This window comes from Numida meleagris, chromosome 5, assembly GCF_002078875.1.
Source record: "Numida meleagris isolate 19003 breed g44 Domestic line chromosome 5, NumMel1.0, whole genome shotgun sequence".
Classification (NCBI taxonomy): Eukaryota; Metazoa; Chordata; class Aves; order Galliformes; family Numididae; genus Numida; species Numida meleagris.
The window spans coordinates 56,001,101-56,026,429 of record NC_034413.1 but is presented as its reverse complement, the minus strand read 5'-3'; the positions used below and the strand labels follow the sequence as shown (position 1 = coordinate 56,026,429).

The 25,329-nt window shown below is 39.3% G+C and overlaps 1 protein-coding gene across 3 annotated transcripts in view; it reads right to left on the bottom strand.

The window, feature by feature from the left end:
* ITGB6 (integrin subunit beta 6) overlaps nucleotides 1-23,591 on the bottom strand; it is a 32,006-nt gene extending 8,415 nt beyond the window's left edge. Inside the window, exons 1-13 of one of the 3 annotated variants that reach the window (XM_021398724.1) lie at nucleotides 23,548-23,591; nucleotides 23,027-23,103; nucleotides 22,189-22,268; nucleotides 19,618-19,822; nucleotides 18,274-18,520; nucleotides 17,525-17,690; nucleotides 16,802-16,963; nucleotides 15,980-16,075; nucleotides 11,363-11,452; nucleotides 6,499-6,633; nucleotides 5,883-6,300; nucleotides 4,740-4,962; nucleotides 2,476-2,573 (exon numbers count right to left, since the gene is read on the bottom strand). In XM_021398724.1, coding sequence (XP_021254399.1) covers nucleotides 2,476-2,573; nucleotides 4,740-4,962; nucleotides 5,883-6,300; nucleotides 6,499-6,633; nucleotides 11,363-11,452; nucleotides 15,980-16,075; nucleotides 16,802-16,963; nucleotides 17,525-17,690; nucleotides 18,274-18,520; nucleotides 19,618-19,822; nucleotides 22,189-22,268; nucleotides 23,027-23,087 — 1,981 coding nt within the window. In that variant the 5' untranslated portion in view covers nucleotides 23,088-23,103; nucleotides 23,548-23,591. Of the gene's footprint in view, nucleotides 1-2,475; nucleotides 2,574-4,739; nucleotides 4,963-5,882; nucleotides 6,301-6,498; nucleotides 6,634-11,362; nucleotides 11,453-15,979; nucleotides 16,076-16,801; nucleotides 16,964-17,524; nucleotides 17,691-18,273; nucleotides 18,521-19,617; nucleotides 19,823-22,188; nucleotides 22,269-23,026; nucleotides 23,104-23,209; nucleotides 23,409-23,547 lie in introns of those variants that run through there. The other 2 variants (XM_021398722.1, XM_021398723.1) reach the window with 2 other exon arrangements.

Genomic DNA, 25,329 nt, shown 5'->3' with positions numbered 1-25,329 from the left:
CATACTTTAATATCAAGGAAGAATAATGAAATATAAAGTAGGGATCTGACAAGAATAATAGATTTTAAAGGATCTATCATGCACAAAGAAATAAATGCTCACTTTTTCTCATAAACAGAGTAGAAAGAGTTTTATAGCACAGAGTAGAAGGAGTATGAAGGTGCAAATAGTTGATGGCCTTTTTATAAAGTGACCGGATAAAGTGTTTCTAGTTGGATGCTAATGGAAACATGCTCTTGATCTGTGATAATTTTGTACTTAATCTGTTGCCTGTCCTTGATGTTAGAGCAATGCGTTAAGGTGACAGTTGGACAAGACATGCTGATTTGTCAAGATTTGTTTTTGTTGACTGAATGTACTCAATTAATGACACTCTTTGCCAGGTCACAGTTCCACAGTAATACTATCACAGGTTTTGCAATATTTGTTGTTTCCCAACTCCTTTAAGCAAGCAGATCCAAAGAATCAAATGAGGAGAGATTTAGACTGGATATAAGGAAGACGTTTTTTATGATAAGCATGGTGGGGCATTGGCACAGGCTGCCCAGAAAGGTGATGGATGCCCTGTCCCTGGAGACACTCAAGGTCAGGCTGCAGGGGCTCTGAGCACCTGGCTGAGATGTAGGTGTCTCTGTTCATTGCAGGGGAGTTAGACCAGATGGCCTTTAAGGGTCTCTTCCAACCCAAATGATTCTATGGTTCTATGAATATTAGCTTCCTTTATTTAAAAGTCATAGATTTCAGTCCTCTGGAGAGCAGAGAAAGTCTTGCTAGCATATTCCAAACATAACAAAACAGAGAAACAAACAACACACACACAAAAAAACCCCCAAACCTATGCATAATAAGAACTGCAAAGATATCAGTTATCTTTAAACCGCAAGGTTTAGCTTAATGTCATAATTGGAGACAATGGGATGTAGAAATCTGATTACGACATAGAAATGAATGCGAGGATGCCGGCTGAGGCTATTCAGAACCCAGCTTATGCTTAGTATTTTTGTTTCTCTGATGTTATTTCTAGGATGAGGGATACTGAGTGAAGACTGATGAATAGGATATTTTCAATTCCTAGGTGCAAAAATTCATTCGGGTAGGTAAACCTTTCTTTGTGGCTCCCCAGCTCTTGTCACTGTGTTGCAACATACATGTGCAAAAGAAAGACCAAACCTTTAAAGCACTAATATTTTATCTAGCCTAGGGATAATTTCTGTTTTTCAAAACACCACAACAAACTAAAGAAGCTGAAATACAAAGCAGAAAGAAGCATTATGCTACCATATAAAATCACGCTAAAAATCTGTCTTAAATACTGTGATGGTCTAGATATACCACTTTCAAAATATTTTTGTTTAGGGAATATGGTTTTGATTTTAGGATTTTTAATTTTATAATAATTGTATTATTTTTTTCCCCTTCAGGACATCTTAATGAGGCTACCTCAATACCAAAACTAATCCTTTCAAGTATTATACATGTATTTGAGATGAAACAGTTTCCATACAAAGGAAATACTTGCCACTTTCAAACTCAATACTACAGAGCAATGTCATAAAAAAAAATAAAGCTGGAGATTTGTTGGAAAGATGTGTATCTGTGAAATGTTTGCATATATGCAGATGGGTTTCCGACTGTTTGTAAGATTCAATCTTTATTTATGCGTACAGTATTCTGTGTTACTATCCTAAGTATTATGCTTGCCTAACTTAATGCTAACACTAAATCTATGATGTGGATATAGTGCATGTATGTCCTACCTCAGCTAACAATTGCTTTTTACCATAGGACTGTGTTTGCTTTATTCAGAATAAAGAATAGCCTGCCTACTGTACGAGCAAGCGCCTTCCTCTGTAGATAGAAAAATGCTTTGATGCACTATTCCATTTAAAGTTCTTTTTCTTACCGAAGGTGTTACTTCTTTGCAGGTCAGTTCCTACTGCAGGAATTCCCATTGATGGAGCACAACTCCAAATTACTGTGAGAAACTGGAAGATATGCTTAGCCCTTAGGACACTAGCAATGTCTCAATTAAGTCTGACAAGAAGCAGAACATCTTTGCCATAGGTTAAAGGGTTGTGTCTAGTTGCAGATGGTAATCAACCATCTGCATATGGACTGGAGTCAGGTTTTGAATTTGTATGGCAAAAGAAGCCCCACTGGAACCTACGGTACAGGCGTGACCTCAGGGACTTTCATCAGCCACTGATTTGCAGGAGCTGGTACTTAAATTCTGTCCTTTCTTACATAAGCTGCTTAGCAAGTAGGCGTGATCCAATGAGTTAATTAACCTGGAAGGGTAATACCAGTCTTGATCTGCATTTCCTACTTACCGCAGTACAACCACAGACAGATTGCTTTATGAGCCCTAATATAATTCCACAGCAGAAAAACAAGTCTACTTTCAATGGTAAAATTACCAAAAGTGGAAGCTATCACTGATCACCCACACACACAAAAGAGACTGAGTATACAAACCCTCCGCAGTGCTGACAGTTGCATCAACTGATTTGCATTTTTCGCTGCATTCCCCCTGCAGCTTGTCATCAGAAGCCAAATGACATTCCACACAGCTCCTGTGGAAAATAATTCAGCAGCTCATCCATCTCTGTCTGTCACAAAGTACTGATATAAAAGCAACTATGTATGCATCTGCATCTTAAAAAGAAGCTAAACAAAAGGTCTTGTGCTATGGATACAGTAGTTCTCAGAAATATGATAGGTATTGCCACAGAAAAAGCCGCCCAACAAAACCAAAGCTACCTGAATAAAGGTATTGTGGATAAGCTCTCTCTTGTCCTCTTTCTCTTCCAGCTTATTAGTTACCAGACAGAACCCCAGGCAACATTATTCATGTGGGACTATCAAAGACATGAGGTTACTCAGACATAACATTCATTTTCAAGTATAAATATTCTGAAGTAAGCTTACACTAAATACCAGCCCAAGGAATGTCTATCAGATGAACAATATTTGAAATTGACTTCAGAGAGATCAAGCTGGGGCACCTACTATAAGTCCTCCTTTGTTGAAAGTCTATTGAATAATGTATTAAAACGCAGTTCAGGTGTCTCGACAGATGTCTCTCGAATGTGATTACTTGTCTCAGGAATTACTTAGATGCTAGTTATACTAATGCCATTTATTGGAACAGAATTTTCTAATAATTTATTGAACAGAAGAACGGCTAAAATATTTTAAACTACAGAGTCTAAACCAATTCCATTAGAAGTCTGTAAAAATCTTCCCAGAAATTTACTGAGAACTTTCATAAACCCAGAGTTCATTCATGGGGAGAAAAAGGGAAAAAAAGAATAGAAATCATATATGCAAAATTTTGATGAAGAATATATCTTGGTGATTCTGCACAATTAGCTTCAGCCATGTTCGGGAGTTGAGACTTTAAGAACAGCCCCAAAGTTCTGACAGCTTAAAGAAAGGAAAAGAGAATAACAGCAGCAAAACATCCCGAGAAAACCTGGCCATCTCCTGTTGCACTGAGTTACATATATCCATGAGAATATGCTGAGGCTGCTGAGATTATCTTCTCATGATGAAGATGACCTTAACACTCGCTCTGGAGACGCTGAATAGTAAAAGCGAGTAGGTAACAGGATAGCCCCTATCTCACAGAGACAAATTGAGTTGTGTTGTTTTTGTCATATTTGCCATGTTTCCTCATGCTACTTCTCTTTTTTCTCAGCCATTAACCTCAGCCCCTCCTACCTGGCCTCCTGGCACTCTCAGTTACCCTACCCAGGTCTGCCAGGAGTCACTCTGGCTGCCCCTGGCCCAGGTCTCTGCAAAGGAAGTGACTGCCATGGAGACAAAAGATCTGACACTGCATAGCATATACATGTTTAAATAGGCTAATGCAATGCCCACCACGTAACTCAGTACTTCCTATTCCCTGCCAAGTTGGGCAGAGCAAGGCAGCAGCATTGCACTTTGTATTTTAAGCATCTGCATGCAGAAGTTTCTTTACTTAAACTGTGCTCACCAAGGCCTATGTGCCTGAGCTTGAACAAACTGGTTTGCTTGCTTTTGTGGGTCAAATGTAGTACTAACATAAACAATTATTATATTGTGTGCCATGGAAGGGATTCTTATCTCAGCTATAGGGTAGACTGGAAAGACAGGCATGAAAATACAATGGTGTAGAGCTGGAGTAGAGGAGGAATGGGCCTCCACTCCAAGCAAGCAGACATGACATAGTCACAAAACAAGATGGTTGGGCCTCCTAAATTCATTCAAGATTAACTCAATTTTTAGATTTTCATATATGAAGCTTGAGTAGACAACGTAACCTTATTAGTTCATGTGTTTGAGAACAGTAATGCAAATTCCAAACTTTTTGAGTTTCTTCCCTGTGAGCCCACATTATTTTGCCCTAGTGGCTCTGCTAGGATGCTTTCATTCTGCATTGTGGACTGGAAGGAAACTTTATGAGATGTTATCAGATAAGGGTGTGATTCTGATTTTTAGTACAGCAAGGGACAGCAGTAGAAATGCGTTGTGCTGCTTGAAGGTGATTAAATTGTTTTCTTCCACCTTTTTTTTTTGTTTTCACAAGAATCACACTCTTGTTGATGTATGAGTTATGACTACTATCAAAACACAAGAAGCTCTTGGGTTCCGATCTGTAAATCCAACCAGTGGTTGTGGCAATAAGCACATTGCTGGGACAGTATGTGAAATAGCTCAATGATACCAAAGTCAAAGACACAAAACCAGCACCTTACCGTCTGGAACTGCAAGGGTCGCCACACAGAGGGCATTTTTCACACGTTTGGCCCGAAGCCCCTGGATGTGTGCACACACATGACCCACAGATGCATTCTCCTCTCCCGCTGCACAGCGTTCCATCCTCAGAAATGCAGGAGCTGGTGTCAGTTGTGCAATTACAGTATTCACCAGTCCATCCACTGTGGCACACGCATTCACCACAGTCACAGTCTCCATTGCCTGGAAAACCATTTATTATACTTCAGCTTGGTCTTTCAATATGAATTGGAATGACAGCCTTTAAAATCGTTCTCCTTAATAACAGATATTTTTTCTGTTCCAACACTTCTCACTCTTAAACCTCTTTCTTCCTCCCCTCCATGTTCAGTTTTAAGCCAGAGGATCAAATTTTCACTTAGACTGGCTGCAAGCCAGTGCAACTCCATTCTCTTCACTGGAGTCTTCCACAAAGATTCTTATCTTCCAGCAGTGCACAGCTTAATGGGTAAATCCTGTTTCATTTATAGCAGCATGAATCCAGCCTATCTATTCAGCACAATCTCATTACTGGTTCCTGCCAGTTCGATACTATTCCCATTGTTTCAGTGGAATCACTTCTGACTGATGATTGTAGTGCCCAGGAAGAAATAATGAACACAAATCCTCACATTCTGATTGTATCATACTCACATAAGCCAAGAACAGTTGAAATCATCTAGGTTACCGGGTTAAAATTATATAATATATATAAATCAGAATGAGCCCCAAAATGGTTAAGATGGCTATAGTTCGATAACTATGTCAGAGTGAAATTGTACACTGCTTCACATCAACGTACATCAATAAACTTAATTAAACTTCTTTAAAGCTACGGCCAGTACAACCACTAAAAGTCTAACCCAGTGTGATGGAGGCAGGTACAGCCCGATAAAGCGATACTAGCTTCTATTAGCTATGGTGTGGCTAAAGGTGTTCCATTTAAAAATTTCAAAATAGGGAAAAAAAAGTATTTTTAGGTCCAAGGATCATGCAGAAATGCTACATTTATACAGACTGATTATAATCAAATATATTACAAAAAGAGAGCTTTGCAAGCTCATAAGAGGGAGACAACAGTGCTCTAAATCACAGACATCAGACACAACCCAAAGGGAGCATACCTCCACACTGAAGCCCTCTGTGTCTCACACACGAGAAGTCATCACACTCACAGTGTGCCCCATAAACTCTTCCATACGTGGATGGGTGGCAAACGCAATGCCCGCAATAGCAGCTGCCTCTCCCGCTGCAGGAGCTCTGCTCCACGGAGCCCTTGCAGGATCCCGTGCTGAGGGTATTCTCATCACACTCACAGTGTGGACCCATGTACCCAGGGTGGCAGATGCACACTCCACACTCAAAAGAGCCTTTTCCCTCATTGCATTTCGAGCTGTTCCTCTCAGCCTTGGCCTGGCAGCTGCAGCTGCACTGGGGAAGGATTTCCATTTCCAGCATGTCGCTGAGGCCCACTGGTTTTATCACAACGTGCCTGGTGGTTTTATCACAAGTGGGCAGACTTATGGTCACATTGAAAGAGACCTGGAAGAGAAAATGGTGTCTGCATATGTAGACTGCAAGACATTCTGGAGATAAAGGCATAACACAGAACAAGAGTTTCTCTGCTTGAAGGAAGATTATTTAAAAAAAAAAAAAAACAAAAAAAAACACCAAACTTTCTACATAGGTGCTTTAAATTCCCATGAATTTATGTCTTTTAGGAATCTATTCCTTACTTACTGTGTCTCCCACTTTCACATGAGAGCATTTCCTCTGATGTGGAAAAAAGGTCCCATTGTTACAGATGGCAGTGAAAGAGAGATCGAGTCCTTCTGTGTCCCCAAAGACCTCCAGCTCTACTTCGGACCTCAGCTCCTTCAAGGAAAAGGAGTGTGATGAATGAAGCGATAACACTGCTTGCAGTGTTCTTTCTGCACCTGTGTAACGTGGACTGCAACTTATCCCAGATACACAGGAGCAAATGTGTGGTTTTGGCACTTTATTTACATACCCTATTGCAAGAAAAATGGAGAATGAGTGAGACAAAGAAAGTGCCAACAGAGACGGCCTTCAGCTCAAAGCCACAGTGCTATCAGTTTAATATCCGGTACCACGGTGCTTGCTTCCTGCTCTTGTAGAAGAACAAATTCAACATTTTATTAAATCATCTTTCATTACTAAGTGCTCCGTTGACTAATACAGGTTTTCTTTAACTCTGGTCTTACCGAGGAATGGATTTGTGCCTCTGATTGCTTTGCTTGCACCAGGCTTTTCTTGATTAGCCACCAATCAATATTGCTCCATTGTCATCTCTGCTCTTAGAATCAAACTTCACAATCTCCCTTCCAGTCTGGCAGGCTCCAAGCTCAGTTTTGCCTCAGTGTGGGCTCTGTGCCTTTACCCAGTGTTTGCAGAACATGAGCCGGAGCCTATCCCCACAATTAGCTCACACAGCCTGGTGGCTCACTCTGTTCCTTTCTCTCCCAATAGAAATTCTGGCTTCCTGGGCTGTAGGTGCTGTTTCAAGCTGTATTCAGCAGTGTTCTCATTTCATAAATAGATTTGTTAAATTGAACCTTCATTTCTTAAGTGAAAAAGGCTCTTCAGCTCACTTCCTGAATGCTCTCATATCTTCTTTTTTAATAGAGATTTAACTTTACAATATTTTTATAGCAACTTTGGTTACACAACTTAGCCTTAATCCAAAGACTGTAGCAGGCCATGGGGAAATTCCCTATGACTTCATCAGACCATCAATCCAGTAAATGGAAATTTTTCAAAAGCACCTTAGCAATTACAGAGCAGAAGTCTCACCGACTTAGCTTTGTGCTCTTGCAAGCTTAATTGCCTTACAGAACACCCACTGTACTTCAGTCAGGGCATGAGGATCTTGCTGATCTTCCTTCAGTGAGTCATTCTGGTAAAGGCATCAGGATGATTCACTGGAGTAAAGGTCTGGTAGGGATAAAGCAGTGATATTGACTGAAATGAAAGAAGAATAGATGCAGTCCTACACAGACAGCAACTCTCTGTCCTTGTACACAACCTGGATTCTCTGGAATTTTGTCTTAGGTGTGAGGCTAGGTTCTTTTTGAAATATCTTTTGGAAAACCTGGTCAGTAAACCAAAGCGCTTTAAAAAAGAATAGCAACACATCATGCAAGGTGTATTCACAAAACATCCAGTGCTCTTTCCACCATGCAATCTGTGCACTGGCCATCATGCTGTTCATTTTGGTAGCCGTGGATCAATTCAGTTTTCCCCCCACATTTGTCCTGGAGTTGAATGCTTATGCTGCTACTGAAACAATGCAGAGATTCTTAGATAATGGTTTATTTGGAGTCTCTCCAAAGGACCAAACATAGCAAGCCTTAAGGTAAAACTGTGAAAGTTGGTATGTATTAATGTTACATCACCAAGTGTTCTCTCAGCTGCAAAATTACCAAACCCAGAGTACAGCTGTGCGAGAAAGTTAAATGTTGCTGAACACAAACATGTAATTCATTGAGTCACGGTGTCTGTACCAGGTCACTTGCAATACCTTTCCTGTTTAAACATATTATTTCTTTGTGTTATTGTTGTGTAAGTTAAAAGGGAGCAACACGATGAAAAAAAAAAGTGAAATATTTCTAAAATGTTAAAATCTTGGAATAAACTTAATCCAAAGGCCTGTCCCAATGCAAGTTAGAGTGCAACTCTGCAATGCGAAGGCAGACAGAATTTAATGTTAAATAAAGCAGGCAGAAATATACTTTCAGGAGAAAATGAATCGTACTTAACATGAGAACTCCTTGTAATAACTTCTGACAGCTCAGAGTTTCTTGACTTGTTTACTTCTTCTCTGAAGCTTTTAGATAGCGGCACATGGCAAATGATATTAACAAACCTTGTGTTTGCACAGCAAAGACTCTAGAGCACTTTAAAAGTGTTAAGAGATAGAGCCTAACACCACTCTTCTGGGAGAATAGTTATTTACTCCATTTTTGTAGGTGAAAAACCATAAACACTGGGTGTTGAACTGCACTGCTAGGAGCACTGCAAAAGGTCTGTGACAAAACTGGAATATGTCAAATAAGGTGTTTTTCAGCGTTTCCTGCTTGGAAGGCTTTCAATCATGAAGCAATAAGGTTGTTAACCTTTAAGGTTAAGCATAATAAAATAGACTCTGGGAAATTTCGAAATTGTGACATGCTGCTACTTGTACAGCTTGTACACTGTGAAATGTATGTGGGCTCTTAAGAACCTATGAGCAACTCAGGTGGATGGCCCAGACATGCTGTACCTGTGCTAGGACAGGACGAGCTATGACCCAGAGGCAGGAGCCCAGCTCCAGCAGCCTCCTTCCTGCTGCTCCAGGACGGACCAAGTACTGAGCACCTAGCTTCCTCCAGACCCTGACCACAGCTGGCTGAACCTGGGATGGAGCAAATGAACTCCTTTTTGCCACAGGAGACAGAAAATATCAGCATGTTCAAAAAGAGGAGCGGATAAAAAGAGGAAAGAAAAGGAAGAAGCCAGGGCAGCATGCTGTCCCTCATCACCATCTCCTATTGCCACATGGTAAACACAGCTCTGGGCTGAATGGACCGTGCAGGTCATGTCTTCTGTTCTTACTTCTTAAGAAAGATAGGCTTACTGTTGTTCTGAGACAGAAAGGAGAAATGCCCTTCATTCCAAATGGAAAACACGAGCAGCAAGAATGGCAAAAAATAAAAATCTTCCCAGCATTTAACAAGACAGAAGTTGCCATAACAATGCAATTAGAGGAAATACTGTTCTGCACTTAATATAACGTTACAGCAAAATCACCAGGACGTGTCACTGAGACAGTTATTTTATATTTTTCCCCTTACTCACTGGACAAAAACTGGTGTTTCAGCTATTAAAGGTAGTAACCTATGCCTATACTTTAAGAGTCCTATCCTCAAGAAATTCTGATAGAGGCAGGTGTGACTACTGACAGACCAAACTCCAGAGGTGAAATCCTGGTACCACTGCCCATTTAGGGCTAACTTTACTTCTGAAGATTGTTCCCCCATATTCATTACAATGTATAGACTCCCCAGAAAACTCTAGCGTTTCTTCGCTTATCTAATTTTCCATAGGACAGAAAATCTTCTGATATTTTGTATTTAGTTTTAAAATCACAAACAACCAATTATGTTGTGCTTAGGAGACTTAATTAAAATAATTTGGTTTGCTTTTCCATCATCAAGTCCAAAATAATTTGGGAGCATAATAATAATTGTATTATGCTGCAGATAAGAGTAAGATCAGAAAAACAAACCAACCGACCAGCCCAGAAATAAATAGAAAATGCTCTTTGTAAAGGGTTATTTTTCATTGTAGCCGACTGTTAGAGCAAGTTTTTAATAAAAAGGAGGATAGAAGTAGAGAGAGAACTCTGTGGCATATCAGCATGTAAGAAGATATATGTATATATATTTGTGTGTGTGTAAAACCATCTAAAAGCATTCCCCTGAAAGAAGAGGGCCAGGCAGCCAGGATGCATTTTACAAATGAAGTTCTGAAGAGCAGCTCTGTGTTTACGTTCCTGTCATATTCACAGTCTTCTCAGAATTATCTAAACAAACCCATTTGAGTCTTCTCTTGTCTCCTGTGTTTTGCTTTTCACCAACCTCAAAACAGCCTCACAGGGGCAGCATCAAATTGCTAAAACAGAGAACAGCACTGATCACAGGGTAGTGCTTTTTCCCCAGACATTCCCGCGGAACTGTTGGATGCATTCTCCAGGGACTGTTACCGATAGAAAGAGAGTTATTTCCCTTCCGAAGTTTTGAACAGAAAGACGTGAATTCCTGTATTAAAGAAAGCTTTGGAGCGAGTGTGAAATAGAGGACTACAAGATAGATGACATGTCGATGTGAATTCTGCATTCCAGCACAAGAAAAGAGTGACAGAAGTATACAAGAATTTTGTTTGGAAAACCAAGGAACATGGATATAGCTTTAAATAACAGAGCAGCCAACCTTAAGCAGTCACCGCAACCCCAGTTAATGGAGAGTTAACATACTTCAGAAATACACGCATATAAAGCATGCAGAATCCAGGACGGATGCATAAAAGAGCTTTCCAGCAAAGTACTGTGACAAAGCTGCCTATGCCGTGGTACCTGCCACCTCCTCTGTCGCTCTCCGTACCGCACTGCAGAGCAAAACCAAGTGCTAGTTACACAGCGCCCCGTTCCCTCTGCCAGGCGGTAGTATGAACGCTAACAGTTAACATAAGTTAACAGTGGATTGTACGACTAATGGAGGTGACTCATGGTTGTGACTCTAAATCTTGATTTTTAACAACTTTCAAATGGCAGTTTTGACTTCCTAATCTGCAGAGCGAATCCTGGCAGAGCATTCTGTTAACTGAGCCTTTTTGTAGAGAGTAGTAAGTTGTCAGTAAAACTACTGGTTTTGCGCTCACTCCATCCTCAGAGTGAACAAAACTTCCCCTGTAGAGGTCAGCAACTAAGCATAAAATTCTTGCCATCGGTGCTGAAAACGAATCGAAGCTGCTTGGATTCACCAAACTGCATTCTAACTTTGAAAATAGAGACATGTAGAAAGAAAACAGATTATGATAACCTTACCTGATATGCAGCAATGATCAGCTGGAGAATATTTCCAGAATCCGCCTGCAGTCGGCCAACAGTAGCTCCAGGAATGAGCTTTGCATAGTTCTGAAAATGTTAAAAAAAAAATAAATAAAAAGTCAAGTTGACAGGGTAGGTGAGAAGGAGCTGCCATCTGGAAATGAATGAATTACAGTGGAGCCAACTGAAATAAATAATAGTGACGTTTTCAAGGACTCTGGCTGATCCAATGGCACACTTGTCATATTGGAAGAGGTCTTAGGGAGAAGTGTTAGTTTCCCTGACAATTAGTGGGAAATAAGTTGCTAAGCGTGCTTGGAAGTTTGACACTGGAGTATTTTCTGGCTTTTTTTTCCTTTAACTTAGAATGAAGATATATTCTATCAACAGTTGTGTTTTTCTTTAAAAACAAACCAAACCAAAAAAACAGATTCAGCTGCTCAACTGTTGCTGTATTATTTGAGTGTCTTGGACTCTACATTCAGTAACAAGTCACTTTTTTTGCCTTTTTTTTTTTTTTTTTTGCCTTTCCAAGCAACCGAGCCTCTTGAATTTTATAAGGGAGGTCACAGAAACTAAGAAGTTTCAAGTAAGGGCTACAAGAACTTTGAACAATGCCCTTAAAAAACTGCTGCTGGTTTCTAATTGCTCTAACACCCCACACATCTCCCAGTGACCAGGGGCTGTAGCCGACTGTGTGTTGACTTTATGTTAATAACATAGTACCAATTTAATAATTGATTTCAGTGGAATGTTTCTTTCCTTTCTGCTCTCCTTTCCTTTTTTGCATTGCGTTGTGACGCTAAAATAACATCCAACAGATAGATTTTATATATACTTGGTTAACATTTTTCTTGCCTGATTGTTAACTATATGAATTTCAGTTGCTTGTACCTATGCCTTTTGAAAATAGCAAGCACTCACAATTAAAAACTCACATTGTAGCATACATTTTCTTCTGCAATTTATCATATCAGTGCTGTTATTTTAATTGGAAAAAAAAATCCAGAGAGCTATTAATAAATACGGATAATCTGATAGCCTTACATCCCTCCTGTACTTCACATCTCCCATAGCACTGTGATTACTTTATACATTATGTATGGAATACTTGTCATTCGTTGCAATTCTGAAGTGCTACTGTAAATCAGTAGGATTAACTGCATTTTGTGTTACAGCTGGTGACTTTGCATTCCTGCCTCCTCTTGTGCTTAGTGCTCTCTCAAGGATTCTCAGAACATTGAAACTCTGCATTTTGTAGATGTGGACCTCCCAGGAGCTGATTATATATAGAGAGACGATAAACCTGGAACTTAAAGTCTAGCACCCTTTTAATCTGTGGTATGCAAAACAAACAGCAGAGGTATTCTGTTCTGAAGACTTTCTCTCTCCTCTTAGAAGAAAAACCCATTGCACACAAATGCAAGAATGATGCTACACGCCCAGTGCAAATGTGACCCTCCAGTTCACTGGTTAAACCCCACCTCTTAGCACATAGTTCCATTTAACCATTAACAGAGGCAGAACGATGCTATTATATGTTACCGTCATAAAATTATCCAGAGGATGCCATTGAGTTCAGCCTTTTAGCAAATATTCATTAATAGATGAACTGCGTTTTTCTAGCGGTTCTCTCATTCATGCCAGTGAAATTTGAGAATGATATCTTTGAACTCAGCGGGGTTATGTTTAACTTCCAGCAGTGTAAATGACAGAAGAACTTTCAGCATAAATAGGGCATTGTGCCTAATTTATTAAATAATCATTTGAAATTCTGAACAAGTTTGGAGTTTGGAGTATTTTTAGTCCTATTTCCAGCAATGAAATACAGTCTGAAAAAAACCTCAATTTTCAAGCTGTGATATCTTGCAATACATTTTTTTCTTTCCAAAAAAGAACAATTTCTGGCATTATAACATTACACTGAGGTAGGGTTAAAGAGGGATTTTTTTTCCCCTCATCTAGCTTGAATAAATTTGTAAAGAATTCTGTCTGAAATCAAACAATATCAACAATAATAGTAATTACTTCATGGAACATTGAAATGTTTTCTTTTATACCAAAATGGGATTTAAAGTTCATAAAAATGTCATTGTAGTATTCACAGATGTTTTACGATTGAATAGCATTAGAGAATAAATACATTCCCTGCGGCTTTGGAAGGAACAGTGGAGACTAATAATGCAAAACATTAGACATGTGAATATATTTTAAAATAACTGTGTTTTTTTTTTTTAATTAATTCTTTTTAAAAATAAAATCTCTCATGACCAGGGCTCATATAAGAACTTCCGCTCTCTTGCATTTGATTTTGAGTGGGCTTACATGTGTTACCATATGACTGCTTTAAAACACAGCCAACCTGACAAGGAGAGCATCAGACCTCAACCTTCCTCATCTTCGGTTATTTCTGTGCAGTGGCTGCATGCTTGCACAGAGGATCAAAACTAGATTCAGCTATGTTACAGGAGTGTATATCTTGTGTGCGTTCAATCCATAATATTTGTGTGATCAATGGTATGCATACATTTCAGTGGAAATTAACATGAAAATTCAATTCAAGGGGATCAAGAATATTAAATGGCTGAATTATTTTGGGCTAAATTGTTGGGGATTATACAGGGCTAGAAATATAAAATATATGTTTGCCAGTCTGAACACTGAACTTAAGACTACTGGAATCCATCAAGTTTATTTAAAGAGGTGCTGACTAAGTCCTCATAGTCATTTTAATGCATGCTTGTCCCTAAGAACTGAATTATAAATAATAGTGGTCCATTTTGGGATCTGATATAATTAGATGCTGGGTACAAGAAGGTTTTAGATGAGGCATATGGAGATATATTAAAGGATAATTAAGTTCGGGAGGTTCTCTAATGAGGAGACTCCATCACTGAGGCTTTTAGAAAATGCCAGAACAAGTGTGGTTTAATGGCAATGCCTAAGTGCCAGTTCAGCCTCCTCTCCCAGCTCTTTCAAGCTCCATCAGTGCTGGCCTTAACATGAGAATAGATCTCATTGCCTTGTTTTGTTCTTTTTGCACTCTAAAGTGTGGATAACTGCATGTTTACATTTGTATTAGAAACTTGGATCACGTGGATGAAAACATGGCACTGGAGTCCTGTTTGCATGCCCTACATCAACCCTCGAAAGGAAGAAACCTGCACTCTGAGAACTACATATGATTTTTGCGTTTGCTTTGTCTGATTTTCTGTGTCACCTACAGAATAGAAAGCAGAGCAGAACAACTATAGAAATCCAAATAAGCGACAGAAAGCAGTACTGAAAAGATGAAAGAAGCAGATAGAATATATTCAGTGGGAATTCTCTATACCCTACAAGATAGAAGATAGTAGCTTTTTTTCTTTTCTAACCAAGAAAGTAACAAGAACAAGAAATTCTACAGTTGGTTTAACAATGGCCCGCATTTTTCTTTAGCTATAAATCTCCATTTAGTGTTCCCCGTGGACAAAGGGTGCCACTTGATAACTTTGATCTTGGAACAGCACTGACACAGGGATACTGAAATAGAAAACCGCTGATAAGAGCACTGTTGGCCAACTCTGAGGGTGACCACCCGCAATTTCTAAGGGAAAATATAATGCCATCAGTAAGAGAAAAGGTTTTTCGGACAAAATATAGCTCTGTAAATGAAAGGTACTTCCAAAGAACCTCCTGGAACAGCCCCTATTTCTGCAGCTCCTATTGAAATTGGTGAAAATATTTCATTTGTCATTAATTGGGCCCCTATTCATGGTTGAGCAATAATGAGATTTAGCAAAAGTTACTTAATGCAAAAAAAAAAAATTAACTCATCTATGCAGATTCCCACTGCATTCATTAGTAAGTGATTGCCTTCTGCTACTATGGATTTTAAATTTTTACTCTTCGGTTCAGTATTCAATATAAGTTTTAAAAATGCTTGAAGGTGAAGAGTGCTTCCTTTCATTGTTAAGGTTGTAATCGGAGAATCAGTTTCCAAAAGATCTCACTTATGCAACTTTTGTCCAACACTTGGAGTATTGTCTTTACTCAGCACAGCTCTACAACTGGAACCAGTCACAGAAGCACTGGAGAGTCTTCCTTGGACCACAGAACAGAAAACAGAAACAGAAAACAGTGCTGCTGAGTACTGAAAGAAAAGTTAATAACACTCCCAGGTCAGTTGAAAAGAAAAACAGCACCGCATTATTTCAGAGTTGAGCATAAAGACATATGTATTTTTCAGAATGCATTCTTGTTTCATTAAAGGAATAACAGGCTCAACTGTCCTTAGCTAGCCTCGCAAATACAAAAGGCTAATCAGAGCGATGGCTCCGAGTAGTGTAAAAATGCTTCATTTGACAGTCCTTGTCTACTGACTTGAAAATTGCAGTGTGATTCACCTTGAAATCCAATTTAAAAGTTACATAAGGACATCAAAATCAATACATGAAAACGCATTCTCTAAGTAAAATAGCCTTTCTATGTCTCTGATCTATAATTTCCTAGATATTTTTATTACATAAATACCTTGCAGAATTGGCTCCTTAATCCTGAAAGGACCGTATCGGCTATGAAGAATAGTGAATCTTAAAGCAAATACTGGAGAACTGAAGATTTTAGTTTACTCACCTCATATGTGTGAACTTGTTCATTCGTTACAGCAAAAATTACTAAAACATTGTTTTGGACAAGTTTGTCAATTAATTGTCCAATTGTGGGATACTCCTGAAAGCAAACAGAAGAGAGCCACATTAGTTTTTCGGATATGTTCAGTTGCTTATTATCTCTCATAAAACACATTTAAATGAACATAATTAATACTCTATTCTCCGCATGAAGTAAACCATCATTAGACACCAGGTGCATATAAAAAAAGTGAAAGTGTATGTAATTTCCTTGCCTTGTTTTATGGAAGTGCCATAGAGGGAAGAATGGTGTTACCCTCCACACTAGGACACTTGGTTCAGCTGCATCTGTGACCCAGCCTAAGAAGTAGCATTCTGCCAACAGAACAGTGTATTTGCACTAGTTTTGACCACTGAATCTTAAGCTGGAAAGTTTTCTTCTACAAGCAGTGCCCTAAACATTTCTGAATTCCTGCTGAATTCACATCCTTCCAGGGAACAAGGTTAATGCAAATTTTGTCTCCCTTGCCTAAGGTAATACTAGTCAGTCTGGTTCCACATATTTTTTAGGTTAGCAGGAATAAGAGATGTACTTTTTTTTTAAACTCTTAGTTATAATTTATCATAATTCCACATAAACAAACTGTTCTCTTTAACTAACATCTGCAATTAGAAATAAAATAGATGATAGTAAATGCTTAGCTTCTGCAACTTCTACAAATTTCAGCAATTAAGGTATATTTCCACTAGGTTTCTTATTTGCTGCTTTAACTTCATCTTTAAATGTCCAGAGTGGAAGAGTTGCACAAAATTCAGAGTCAATTACCAGAATAGTTGACATGGAATATTCATTATTGTGATCCAAATGGCAGTTCCCATCATTAGGAATAACAATTCCTGCCAGCTTACTGTCCATCCCAAAGTGGGAATCAGCATCACTCACAAACACCAGCAAATGCAGGGAGTCATTCCTCCATCCAATTTTTTCCTGTCATTTAAAATACATTAGTTCAGTAGGCTGTATTACACTCACAAGCAGAAAAGCATCAAAATGTTTGGAGTATGGCAGTTCAAAACAAATGAAGGGGAACATCTTAAAGAGAGTATCAAAAACATCACGTCATCTATTTTAAGAATGAGCATCATCATTTTGAAAGAGATGATGGTTTCTAATCTATTGTCTTTGGCTAACATTTGTATTCTCATTTCCATATTTATCAAAATGTGCTGGCTCTGTTAAATTAGGTCTGCTTAATACTCTAAACATAGTTGATCAAACATATTTAAAGAGAAAAATAAAGGAACAGACCCAATAATTCTGCAGCTCTTTTTTTTTTTATTCCTGGCAATTAAATAGTAGCAATAAAATACTGCAGTATTCATGTTTAACATGACACAGCCCAAAGTATTTTCACATAAACCTATTGAGGCTCTTGGATTGCATTAAAAAAAATAAAAATAATGATCTACTCTTTTGAATTATAGCCATACAATACTGGAAGTGGATGTATACAGAATAACTAGTATCATACCTAGAATTCTCAATTACCTTGCAAACAGCTGCCTGCATAATTGCATCAAATCCTCCCTCTGGAGTATCTATATTAGCAGAGATTCGTTGTCCTTTCACAATTTCATTGAATCTTTCGGCATCATTTGTCAGTGACAAAACATGCTTGTATCCAAAGGTGGGCAAGCACTCATATGGTACACTTCTGCAAAAGGAGTGAGACAGCTCGTGGATAATGTAGGGTCAAAATCCCTATAGAGGCTACATGGCAGGCCTGGCTGGATTCGTTTTTGGCTTTGCATCTCTATTCTGTAAATGAAACTGCTGTTCTGCGTTGGGTTTGAGTTTGAACCCATTTAGCATCACAATGTCATACAATTCCTCTCTCTCTAAATGTATATACATATATGTATATTCTAACAAATAAAGATAAATACATAATTATTCTAAATTCCTCTTTGCTATTCTGTTAAGCACATTTGTAATTAGCAGTAAAACCATAGAGCAGAATCACTCCCAAATTCCTCACTTCAAATGACATAAGGGGGGTTGGAGCTTGAGGATCCTCGGGGTCCCTTCCAACCCAAGCCATTCCAGTATTCTATGCAACAGATTAGCGACCAGAGTGTGAAGCTATAACAAACAAATCTTGTTTCCTAAGCTGACTCGGTTACCACTGGAGTAGGGAGGGGATTCCAATGAGGCTGTAAAATCGGATTTCACCCTAAGGATTAATATTATGACTTAATGTTGGCACACAAACAGATACAGGTACTTTCCCTGCCTACCTGCAAGGATTGTTTATTTCTTCAGCTGTAGTTTTGATAAATGGTGAAACGGGTTTTTCAACAAAAGATCCAAAACCCAATCTGAAGTTGCTTGTCAGTTTTGACATTTCTTTGGAAAGAGTTGAGCCTAATTCTTTTATTGTATTCAGGTCATCATCCATGGAAGCTGAAAGATCCATGAGGTAATAGAGATCAATTGGATAATCTTCGCTTTGCCGAACCTTGATCTGGATTGTTTCTTCATGTCCTGAGAAGGTCACAGGAAGATGGGATACATCTTAGTACTTAAAAGAAGTAATGAGCAGTGCCACTTAGTTCATAAACTTATATATGGCAAGAATTATTTAGCATTTTAAATCACCTGTGCAATTAACAAAATAATTGCTCAGGCACTGGAACGGGCTGCCCAGGGCAGTGGTCACAGCCCTGAGCTGCTGGAGTTCAGGAAGCATTTGGACAGCGCTCTCAGCTATATGGTCTAACTTTTGGATGGTCCTGTGAGGAGCCAGGACTCAGCGACCCTTGTGGGTTCCTTCCAACGTGGGATACTCTATGATTCTATGATCACTTTACAAACTCTGGCAACAGAAATCTCAAACTTGTTGTCTAGAAAATTAGAAGCAGTTCTAGCATATTTTCTAAACTGTTCCTCAGTAAGGCCCTAGCTGTAGACTTGCAAGTGATTGCCATAATTTAAAGATACGAGAACAGCCCTTTGGCTGTATGCATCTTTAGAAAATTTAGATATGAAGATCATTAAAACTAAAGGAAGCACTTATGGGATATGCCATGTACATTATAAAACTAAAAGAAGCCAGAGTGTATACCAAGTTTTATTCTCAGTTGCAGTGCTACATTATGACCTAACTGAGTATTTCTTATGTTTCCTTAGTTTGAGTTGTCTACAGGAAAAAAATCACATCTCAAAGACCCCCAAGTAGGTATGGAATGCTTTCATAAATGTCACTTCTACCTTGTAAATCCTCAAAGCAAGATTTTTATACTGCTTCTGAGGTATGCTGTCTGCCAGACCTGCAGAGAGAGAGGCACAGGGGCAGGGCTGGAGATGCATGGGGGCTTTCCATTCTTACACAGCCACCTTATTTGCCAGAGAATAGAAGAACTGAAAATTAAATCCTTAGTTTTATGATGGACCCAGCGCTTCTGAAGGTATTTCTTCCAAACCCGGCATTTATCTGATGAGTCAAACAGCAGATAAATTCAGATTTAAGGCCTTTTTTTCTTTTTCCCTACACCATTCAGTCTGAGTGTATCACAGTGTCTCAGTACACAGGATGAGCAGAAAAAGAATAAAAATCTGCATTTATGACTTGAGTGACTTACCTGGTCGCAGCCTGAGAGTTAATTTCTGAGGAGAAACCTGTGTGACATCGGAATTGTCCTTCTGGGCTGCTACAGTTAGCGGCTTGTTTCTGTGAATTTCCACTTCTGAAATGGGAAATTCAATCAAATTCAACTGGCATCCTTTTGACAAAAGGTTTTCTGGGGTATCACACCTCCCATGAATTCCAGCTGAGTCTGTGTAATTCTAAAGCAAACAGGAAAAGGGATGGATGAGTTAAATATATTTACTGACCAGCCACCAGCAGCAGCTGACAAAAGGTCAATCCAATGCCGAGGAACCAGAAACAAAGGTGCAGGTTATACAATGAGTGCAAACCAGTGCAGAAGGAGATCTAGAGGGCACCACAATCTAAATTTGCCCTTCATGGGTCACATCCCACAGGCGTATAATTAATGTAACTTACACCAGTTTGGTGTCCTGGGGAAAAACTGCTCTATTGTTGCGGAATGGGAATTATGCCACTCTCACTTGGCTTCATGCATCTCTGGGAACGGGAACACAAAGCCCTTGTGAGCCTGTTGTTGTAAGCAAATCACTTACAGGACTATCCCACAAATTCACCAGCCTTTCCTAAATGGTTTTGAACTGCTGGTGGAACATCATTTAATAATAGGAGATCAAATAATAAACTCCTGCAACTTCTGTGAGAAACTGGAGGTGGGGTGCTCAGAATTCACTGGACTCTGTTTTTTTCTGACCTATTCTTTCTCCTCAGCCCTAATTTTACTCATTCACTGAGCCAATAAACACCGCAGCTCCCCTCTCTCTCCAGCGCTGATGTGGCTCCCACTATGCTGTTATGTCTGCTCACATCTGGCTTAGTGTCCTCCTCCACCTTCCTCTCCCATGGAAGGAATCACAAGCCTGTCGATATCACCTGGATAACTTGCACTTGGTTCTGGTTCCTCATTTCAAAGCACTTGATATACAGTTCTTCCCACAGCGCAAACTCATATTTCAAATACAATATAGGCATTATCCCACATAGCAGTGAAGTTAGTGGTTTCTTTGATGAAGAGGCTTCGATGCCTTATTACCATTTCCTAGAGCTATGTCTAGAATTTAGACCTGCAGAGTCAGTCAGCTGCTCCTGAACTGAAGACAGCTGTGACCAACAAGGCTTTTTGGTGAAAGCTGGGAAATGCCTGGCAGAACCGGCACCAGAACACTCAGTGTCTCATTGCTGGCCATGGCCCATTGCATGGAACAGCTCTTCTCTCCCAGGTTTGGCTGAGCTGATGTTGCTTGCCCATTACACCACAGGTATTCTCTGAATTCAGTCACTGAAGAACTTCAATCCAAAGCAAAACACATTCACTTTAAACTTATTAAGAGCACAACTCAGCCTCTGCTTGCAACCAAAACATCATCCTTCATGGCTGAAACCTGTCAGAGATCTCACGTATTTTTGTGGAAGCAACACTGGTGGGAATAGCAATTTATTGTGCTTCAGACCAAATGTGATGACCTTGCTCAGAGAAGACTCTCACCAACCACTTCTTGATTCCAGCGCACACAGAGATCACACAGTATTACAAAGCTTTCAGAGGGAGAACTATACCACCTCCTGTAGTTACACGCTTCCAGTTGTTGGCTTTCTGAAATGCACATGCGGAGGCAAACTCATGTTTCAAATACACCTAGAAGGCACATTTTTATCCAATAGAGACCATTTTTTTAAGTCAGCACATTGTTTTGCATTTTCTGAATATACATGGGAGTATTTCAAATCCTGATCAAATTTCAAGAAAATCCTGTTTTGGTGGTTGAATGCAAACAGAGAAATTCCTGAAAACGCACTCATGTTTATTGTTGTTGTTAATTGGGAAGCTTTTTTTTTTTTTTTTTTTGAGTGTGTCGTTTTGTGTTTTTTTTCCCCTCCCCATGGTAACATTTTATGCAAATTACTGAATTACATTTAGTAATCTTCAAAAAAAAAAACTATTCTTTGTTAGTTACTTTATACAGCAGTACCGTATTACTATCCTATATATTATTCTTCTATTTTAAAAAGCTAGGAATAGTTTCTGATTTACAGTTCTGCTGCTATCATGAAAAATATTCCATTTCTCACTATTGCTGGCAATTTTTAAATTGCAGTAGCTAACCTTCTTACCAACATTAATGAACTAGGACGAAGAATATTTTCTAGGAAGCATGGAGATCTTTTACAGCTGAAAATTTTAAAAGCAGAGATGTTAAGTGACTTACCAGGAGTTTCACAGAAAGTCTGTAAGAGACGTGTAGGAAACAAATCCAAATATTTATTTTAAAGCCCTATGTTTTAGCCAAAACACTCACACCTATATCATACCTAATTAGAAAACTGATACTATCGTCATATCTGAAATCAGCCACAGATGATATGACACAGATAATAATATCACTTATAATCCATACTTGAATTCCCCTTTTGATTCCCAGGAAGGTTTCACTAAGCACTGCATGCATTACAAAACCACGGGCTAACCCAATTAAGTCAATACTTTGTCACTCAGGGCTACTACAAACATTTCAAGTTTTACTTTGAAATTTTTGGTATCATCTACCTCTTGGAAACACCAAGCACAGTGTGGTCCGGAAAGCAAACAGTCTTCACAAGTCACTCCACTTTCCTGAGAACAGGTCCCTAAGTTTAAATCCAAGAAGACAAAAGGCTATTAATAATGTGTTCAATCATTCAGTCTGTGAAGAATCTGGTCACATAGAGAACATAGGAAGTGAAAAATATAAACATTTAGCCACACATAGTGTTTCTGATAAAGTCCTTCCCTAAAGATATTTCTATTGGTAGAATTTTAACTCTCTGGGAAAAAAAAAAACAAACACACAATTGCTGATAATTAAAATACTTTTACATGCTTTATAGGTGCACATTCACTGAGAACATGAGAATGTGCTACCAGTTTGCTCCAGTGCGCTTGATAAAGCTTCATGTTTGTCTCTGGTATAGGGAAAGACATTGTCAGCATAACCAAAACACCAACAGAGACACCAAAACCACAGATCTGTGTACGCTCACTCTCTATACTTAAAATTGCTTCACCCAGGTCTGTAGATCCTTGATATTATTTTAATTTATGGTTAAAGTACTGGTGAAACATTGAGCTACTTGTAGAGAAATAACTTTCTCGGTGGATCAAACAGTGATTAGTTAACCATAATTACTCAGATGCCTGTCTCTTTCATACACATTGTTCTATGTAATGTCCACATAAATCTTAGACAAATTCACAGGGCTGCCCTTCAGCAGCATGTCAAGAAATCAGTCGTCAAACAGAAAGAAGCAATTAAATACAGAAGACAAAAAGCTATTTAGTATCAACTTAAAGAAGAAACAAAGCAAAAATGGTTTTTGAAACACATCTCACTGCCCCTGAGTCTTACCTTGCACATCATTATTTCTTTGCAGAAATAGGAAAAAGAGGCAAAGCAATTCAATCCCCATTCGTTTTCAGTGCTGGCTGTGTGACAAAAAGGGTTAGCGTGTTAATTATCGTCCGTGGAAAGGCAGAACGTTGTAAAAATCATCATACATTCCCAAAGTGTATGTTTTCAGATGTCACCTACAACAGACTGTGAGGAAACTTCAAACCTATCTGCACAGAGCATGAATGAAAATGAAAACAACAGCTACCTGGGCAGGTAAAGACGGGAGGCTGTGTATAGAGGTAACCTGAACATGGTTATCACTTCCTTGTTTTCCTGTACTCCTTATAAGGTATACAATCAGAAGGAAAATTCATTCAGGTGAAGACTTCTGTCAGTTCCAGTTACTCTGGGTCCTAAAGCAACCCATCCAAGAGTGCTTTTTTTTTGTGTATAGAGCCACTCTAAAACAATTCCTTTAATTGTACCCTGAGAGAATATGTTAGGTAAGAGGTCGTAAGATTGCTAAGTGAGTATACCTGGAGAGATGTAAAAATCCCATTTTTTCAGATTCCCTGGTGTGGAGGGAAGCTTGTAAAGGCAGCTGTGAAAGAAAAAAAAACCCAGAAAGCAATCAGTTGTTGCAGCTGAGAACATGGCTTCAGTTATTCAAGATACAGAGCACGCTGGTTTTATTAACATTGCAAACTGGAAAGGAAATGCTGCAGTTGTGGCTTTTTTTTTTAATATGCAGAGGAAGGAATAACTGCATTCACAATTCTGCAACTAACTTGAAAAAAATCAGCTTCAGCCCCATGTAGTAAGTGCCCAAACATTCTGCAGCACTACAGCCCAGATACAACAATATAAAGTTATTGCTATCTCTTCCCCCACCAGCCCAACTCAAAATGAAGGCAAAATATGCATTTCTTACACCATTATTAAAGGAAATAAAATCTATTGTTTCTAGATTTCATCTAGCTTTTATGTTATGCTACTCTCAGTTTTGAAAATGATTTGTTCGGGACACCTCCTCTCTTATCATGAGGGTCTGCAACTAGCTCTATGCGCTGCAGTGTAAAATTATGATTTCATCAGTTGTGTTGCTGATCTGTCCTAAAAACACATAACCTGTTTTTCCACCATCACAAATCCCACCAAAGCAGCAAAGCTAGCTTGTAAAACTGAGCTGCTCTCACCGTGAGAATGGGCAGGATCAGACCTCCCTTTTCAAACCTGGTGGTAGCTGCAGTTTTGGGGCAGGATGTGACAGTAGGGATAGGTCTATACTAGTAAACCCAACGTGCCTGGAAGCATTCCTGGGCATGGAGGCCAACTGGCACAGGAAGAACCACATTTATGCTTACAAATTGCCTATTGGGACCATTCTAGCTACCAAATTGTGCCCAGAAATTGTTTGCAGAGAGTGTTAATTGGAAGAGGTCAAATTCCTGCCAGGGAAGCATTTTAACAGTTTCATAGCATACAGAATCTCATTCTAGTGCCTGGAAACATTCCCAGGCACATCCAATTTTACTAGTATTTACACAGTCCACGGGTAGATTCATAGCAGCTCCAACGGGGTTACGTCAAGCCTACCTTTGCCCTGCCCTCATGCTCACACCCCTTGGCTCTTACCGGTGTCCAAACAAACAGTGAGCTGATTCAACCTCATCCAATTAAAATCCACACACCTTCCGTAGGCGGGCTGATCTTCCCCTGGATGAGTCCCCTGCTGTCTGTCACTGCCCACCCCAGTGCGAGCACCATTTTGAGAGGAGAGGGGGACAGGCAGAGCTGGCAGAGGGTTGGGAATATAGCCTACCTTAGACTGTTGTGGAACCACACCTTAACGTTTCTATTTACAACAGCATTCCAAAGTCTCCTTCAATTGGTTTCTATACCTTGGTGCGTCTTGCTCACCTACGATGATTTCTTGTGGCATGAAAAAAGCATCAAATTATGTTCTCTTAGCTGGTGAGGATGCAAGTCTGCAGAGGACAATGTCTGTAGTTACATATGGTCAAAAAGAAGTGGAGTAGACTGAAAATGTTTGCTCATATGAAGAAAAAATCCTACTTTAAGTGCCATCCAACACATTTTATTTCCCTGTCTTTAATTTACATTTGTGTGCGTGTCCTATAATGTTGTTGCTATGCCTACAGCCTCTCAGAGCTCCAAAAATCTAGTGCTTGCCCTTTCAACGTAGGAGTTCACTTTGCAGCTCTTACCAGCCTCCGGCAATATGACAACACCTCAAAGAGTGTGCTCAAAGGACTGGGTGGCAGTCCTTCAGCTACCAGATACCAGACACCAGCAGT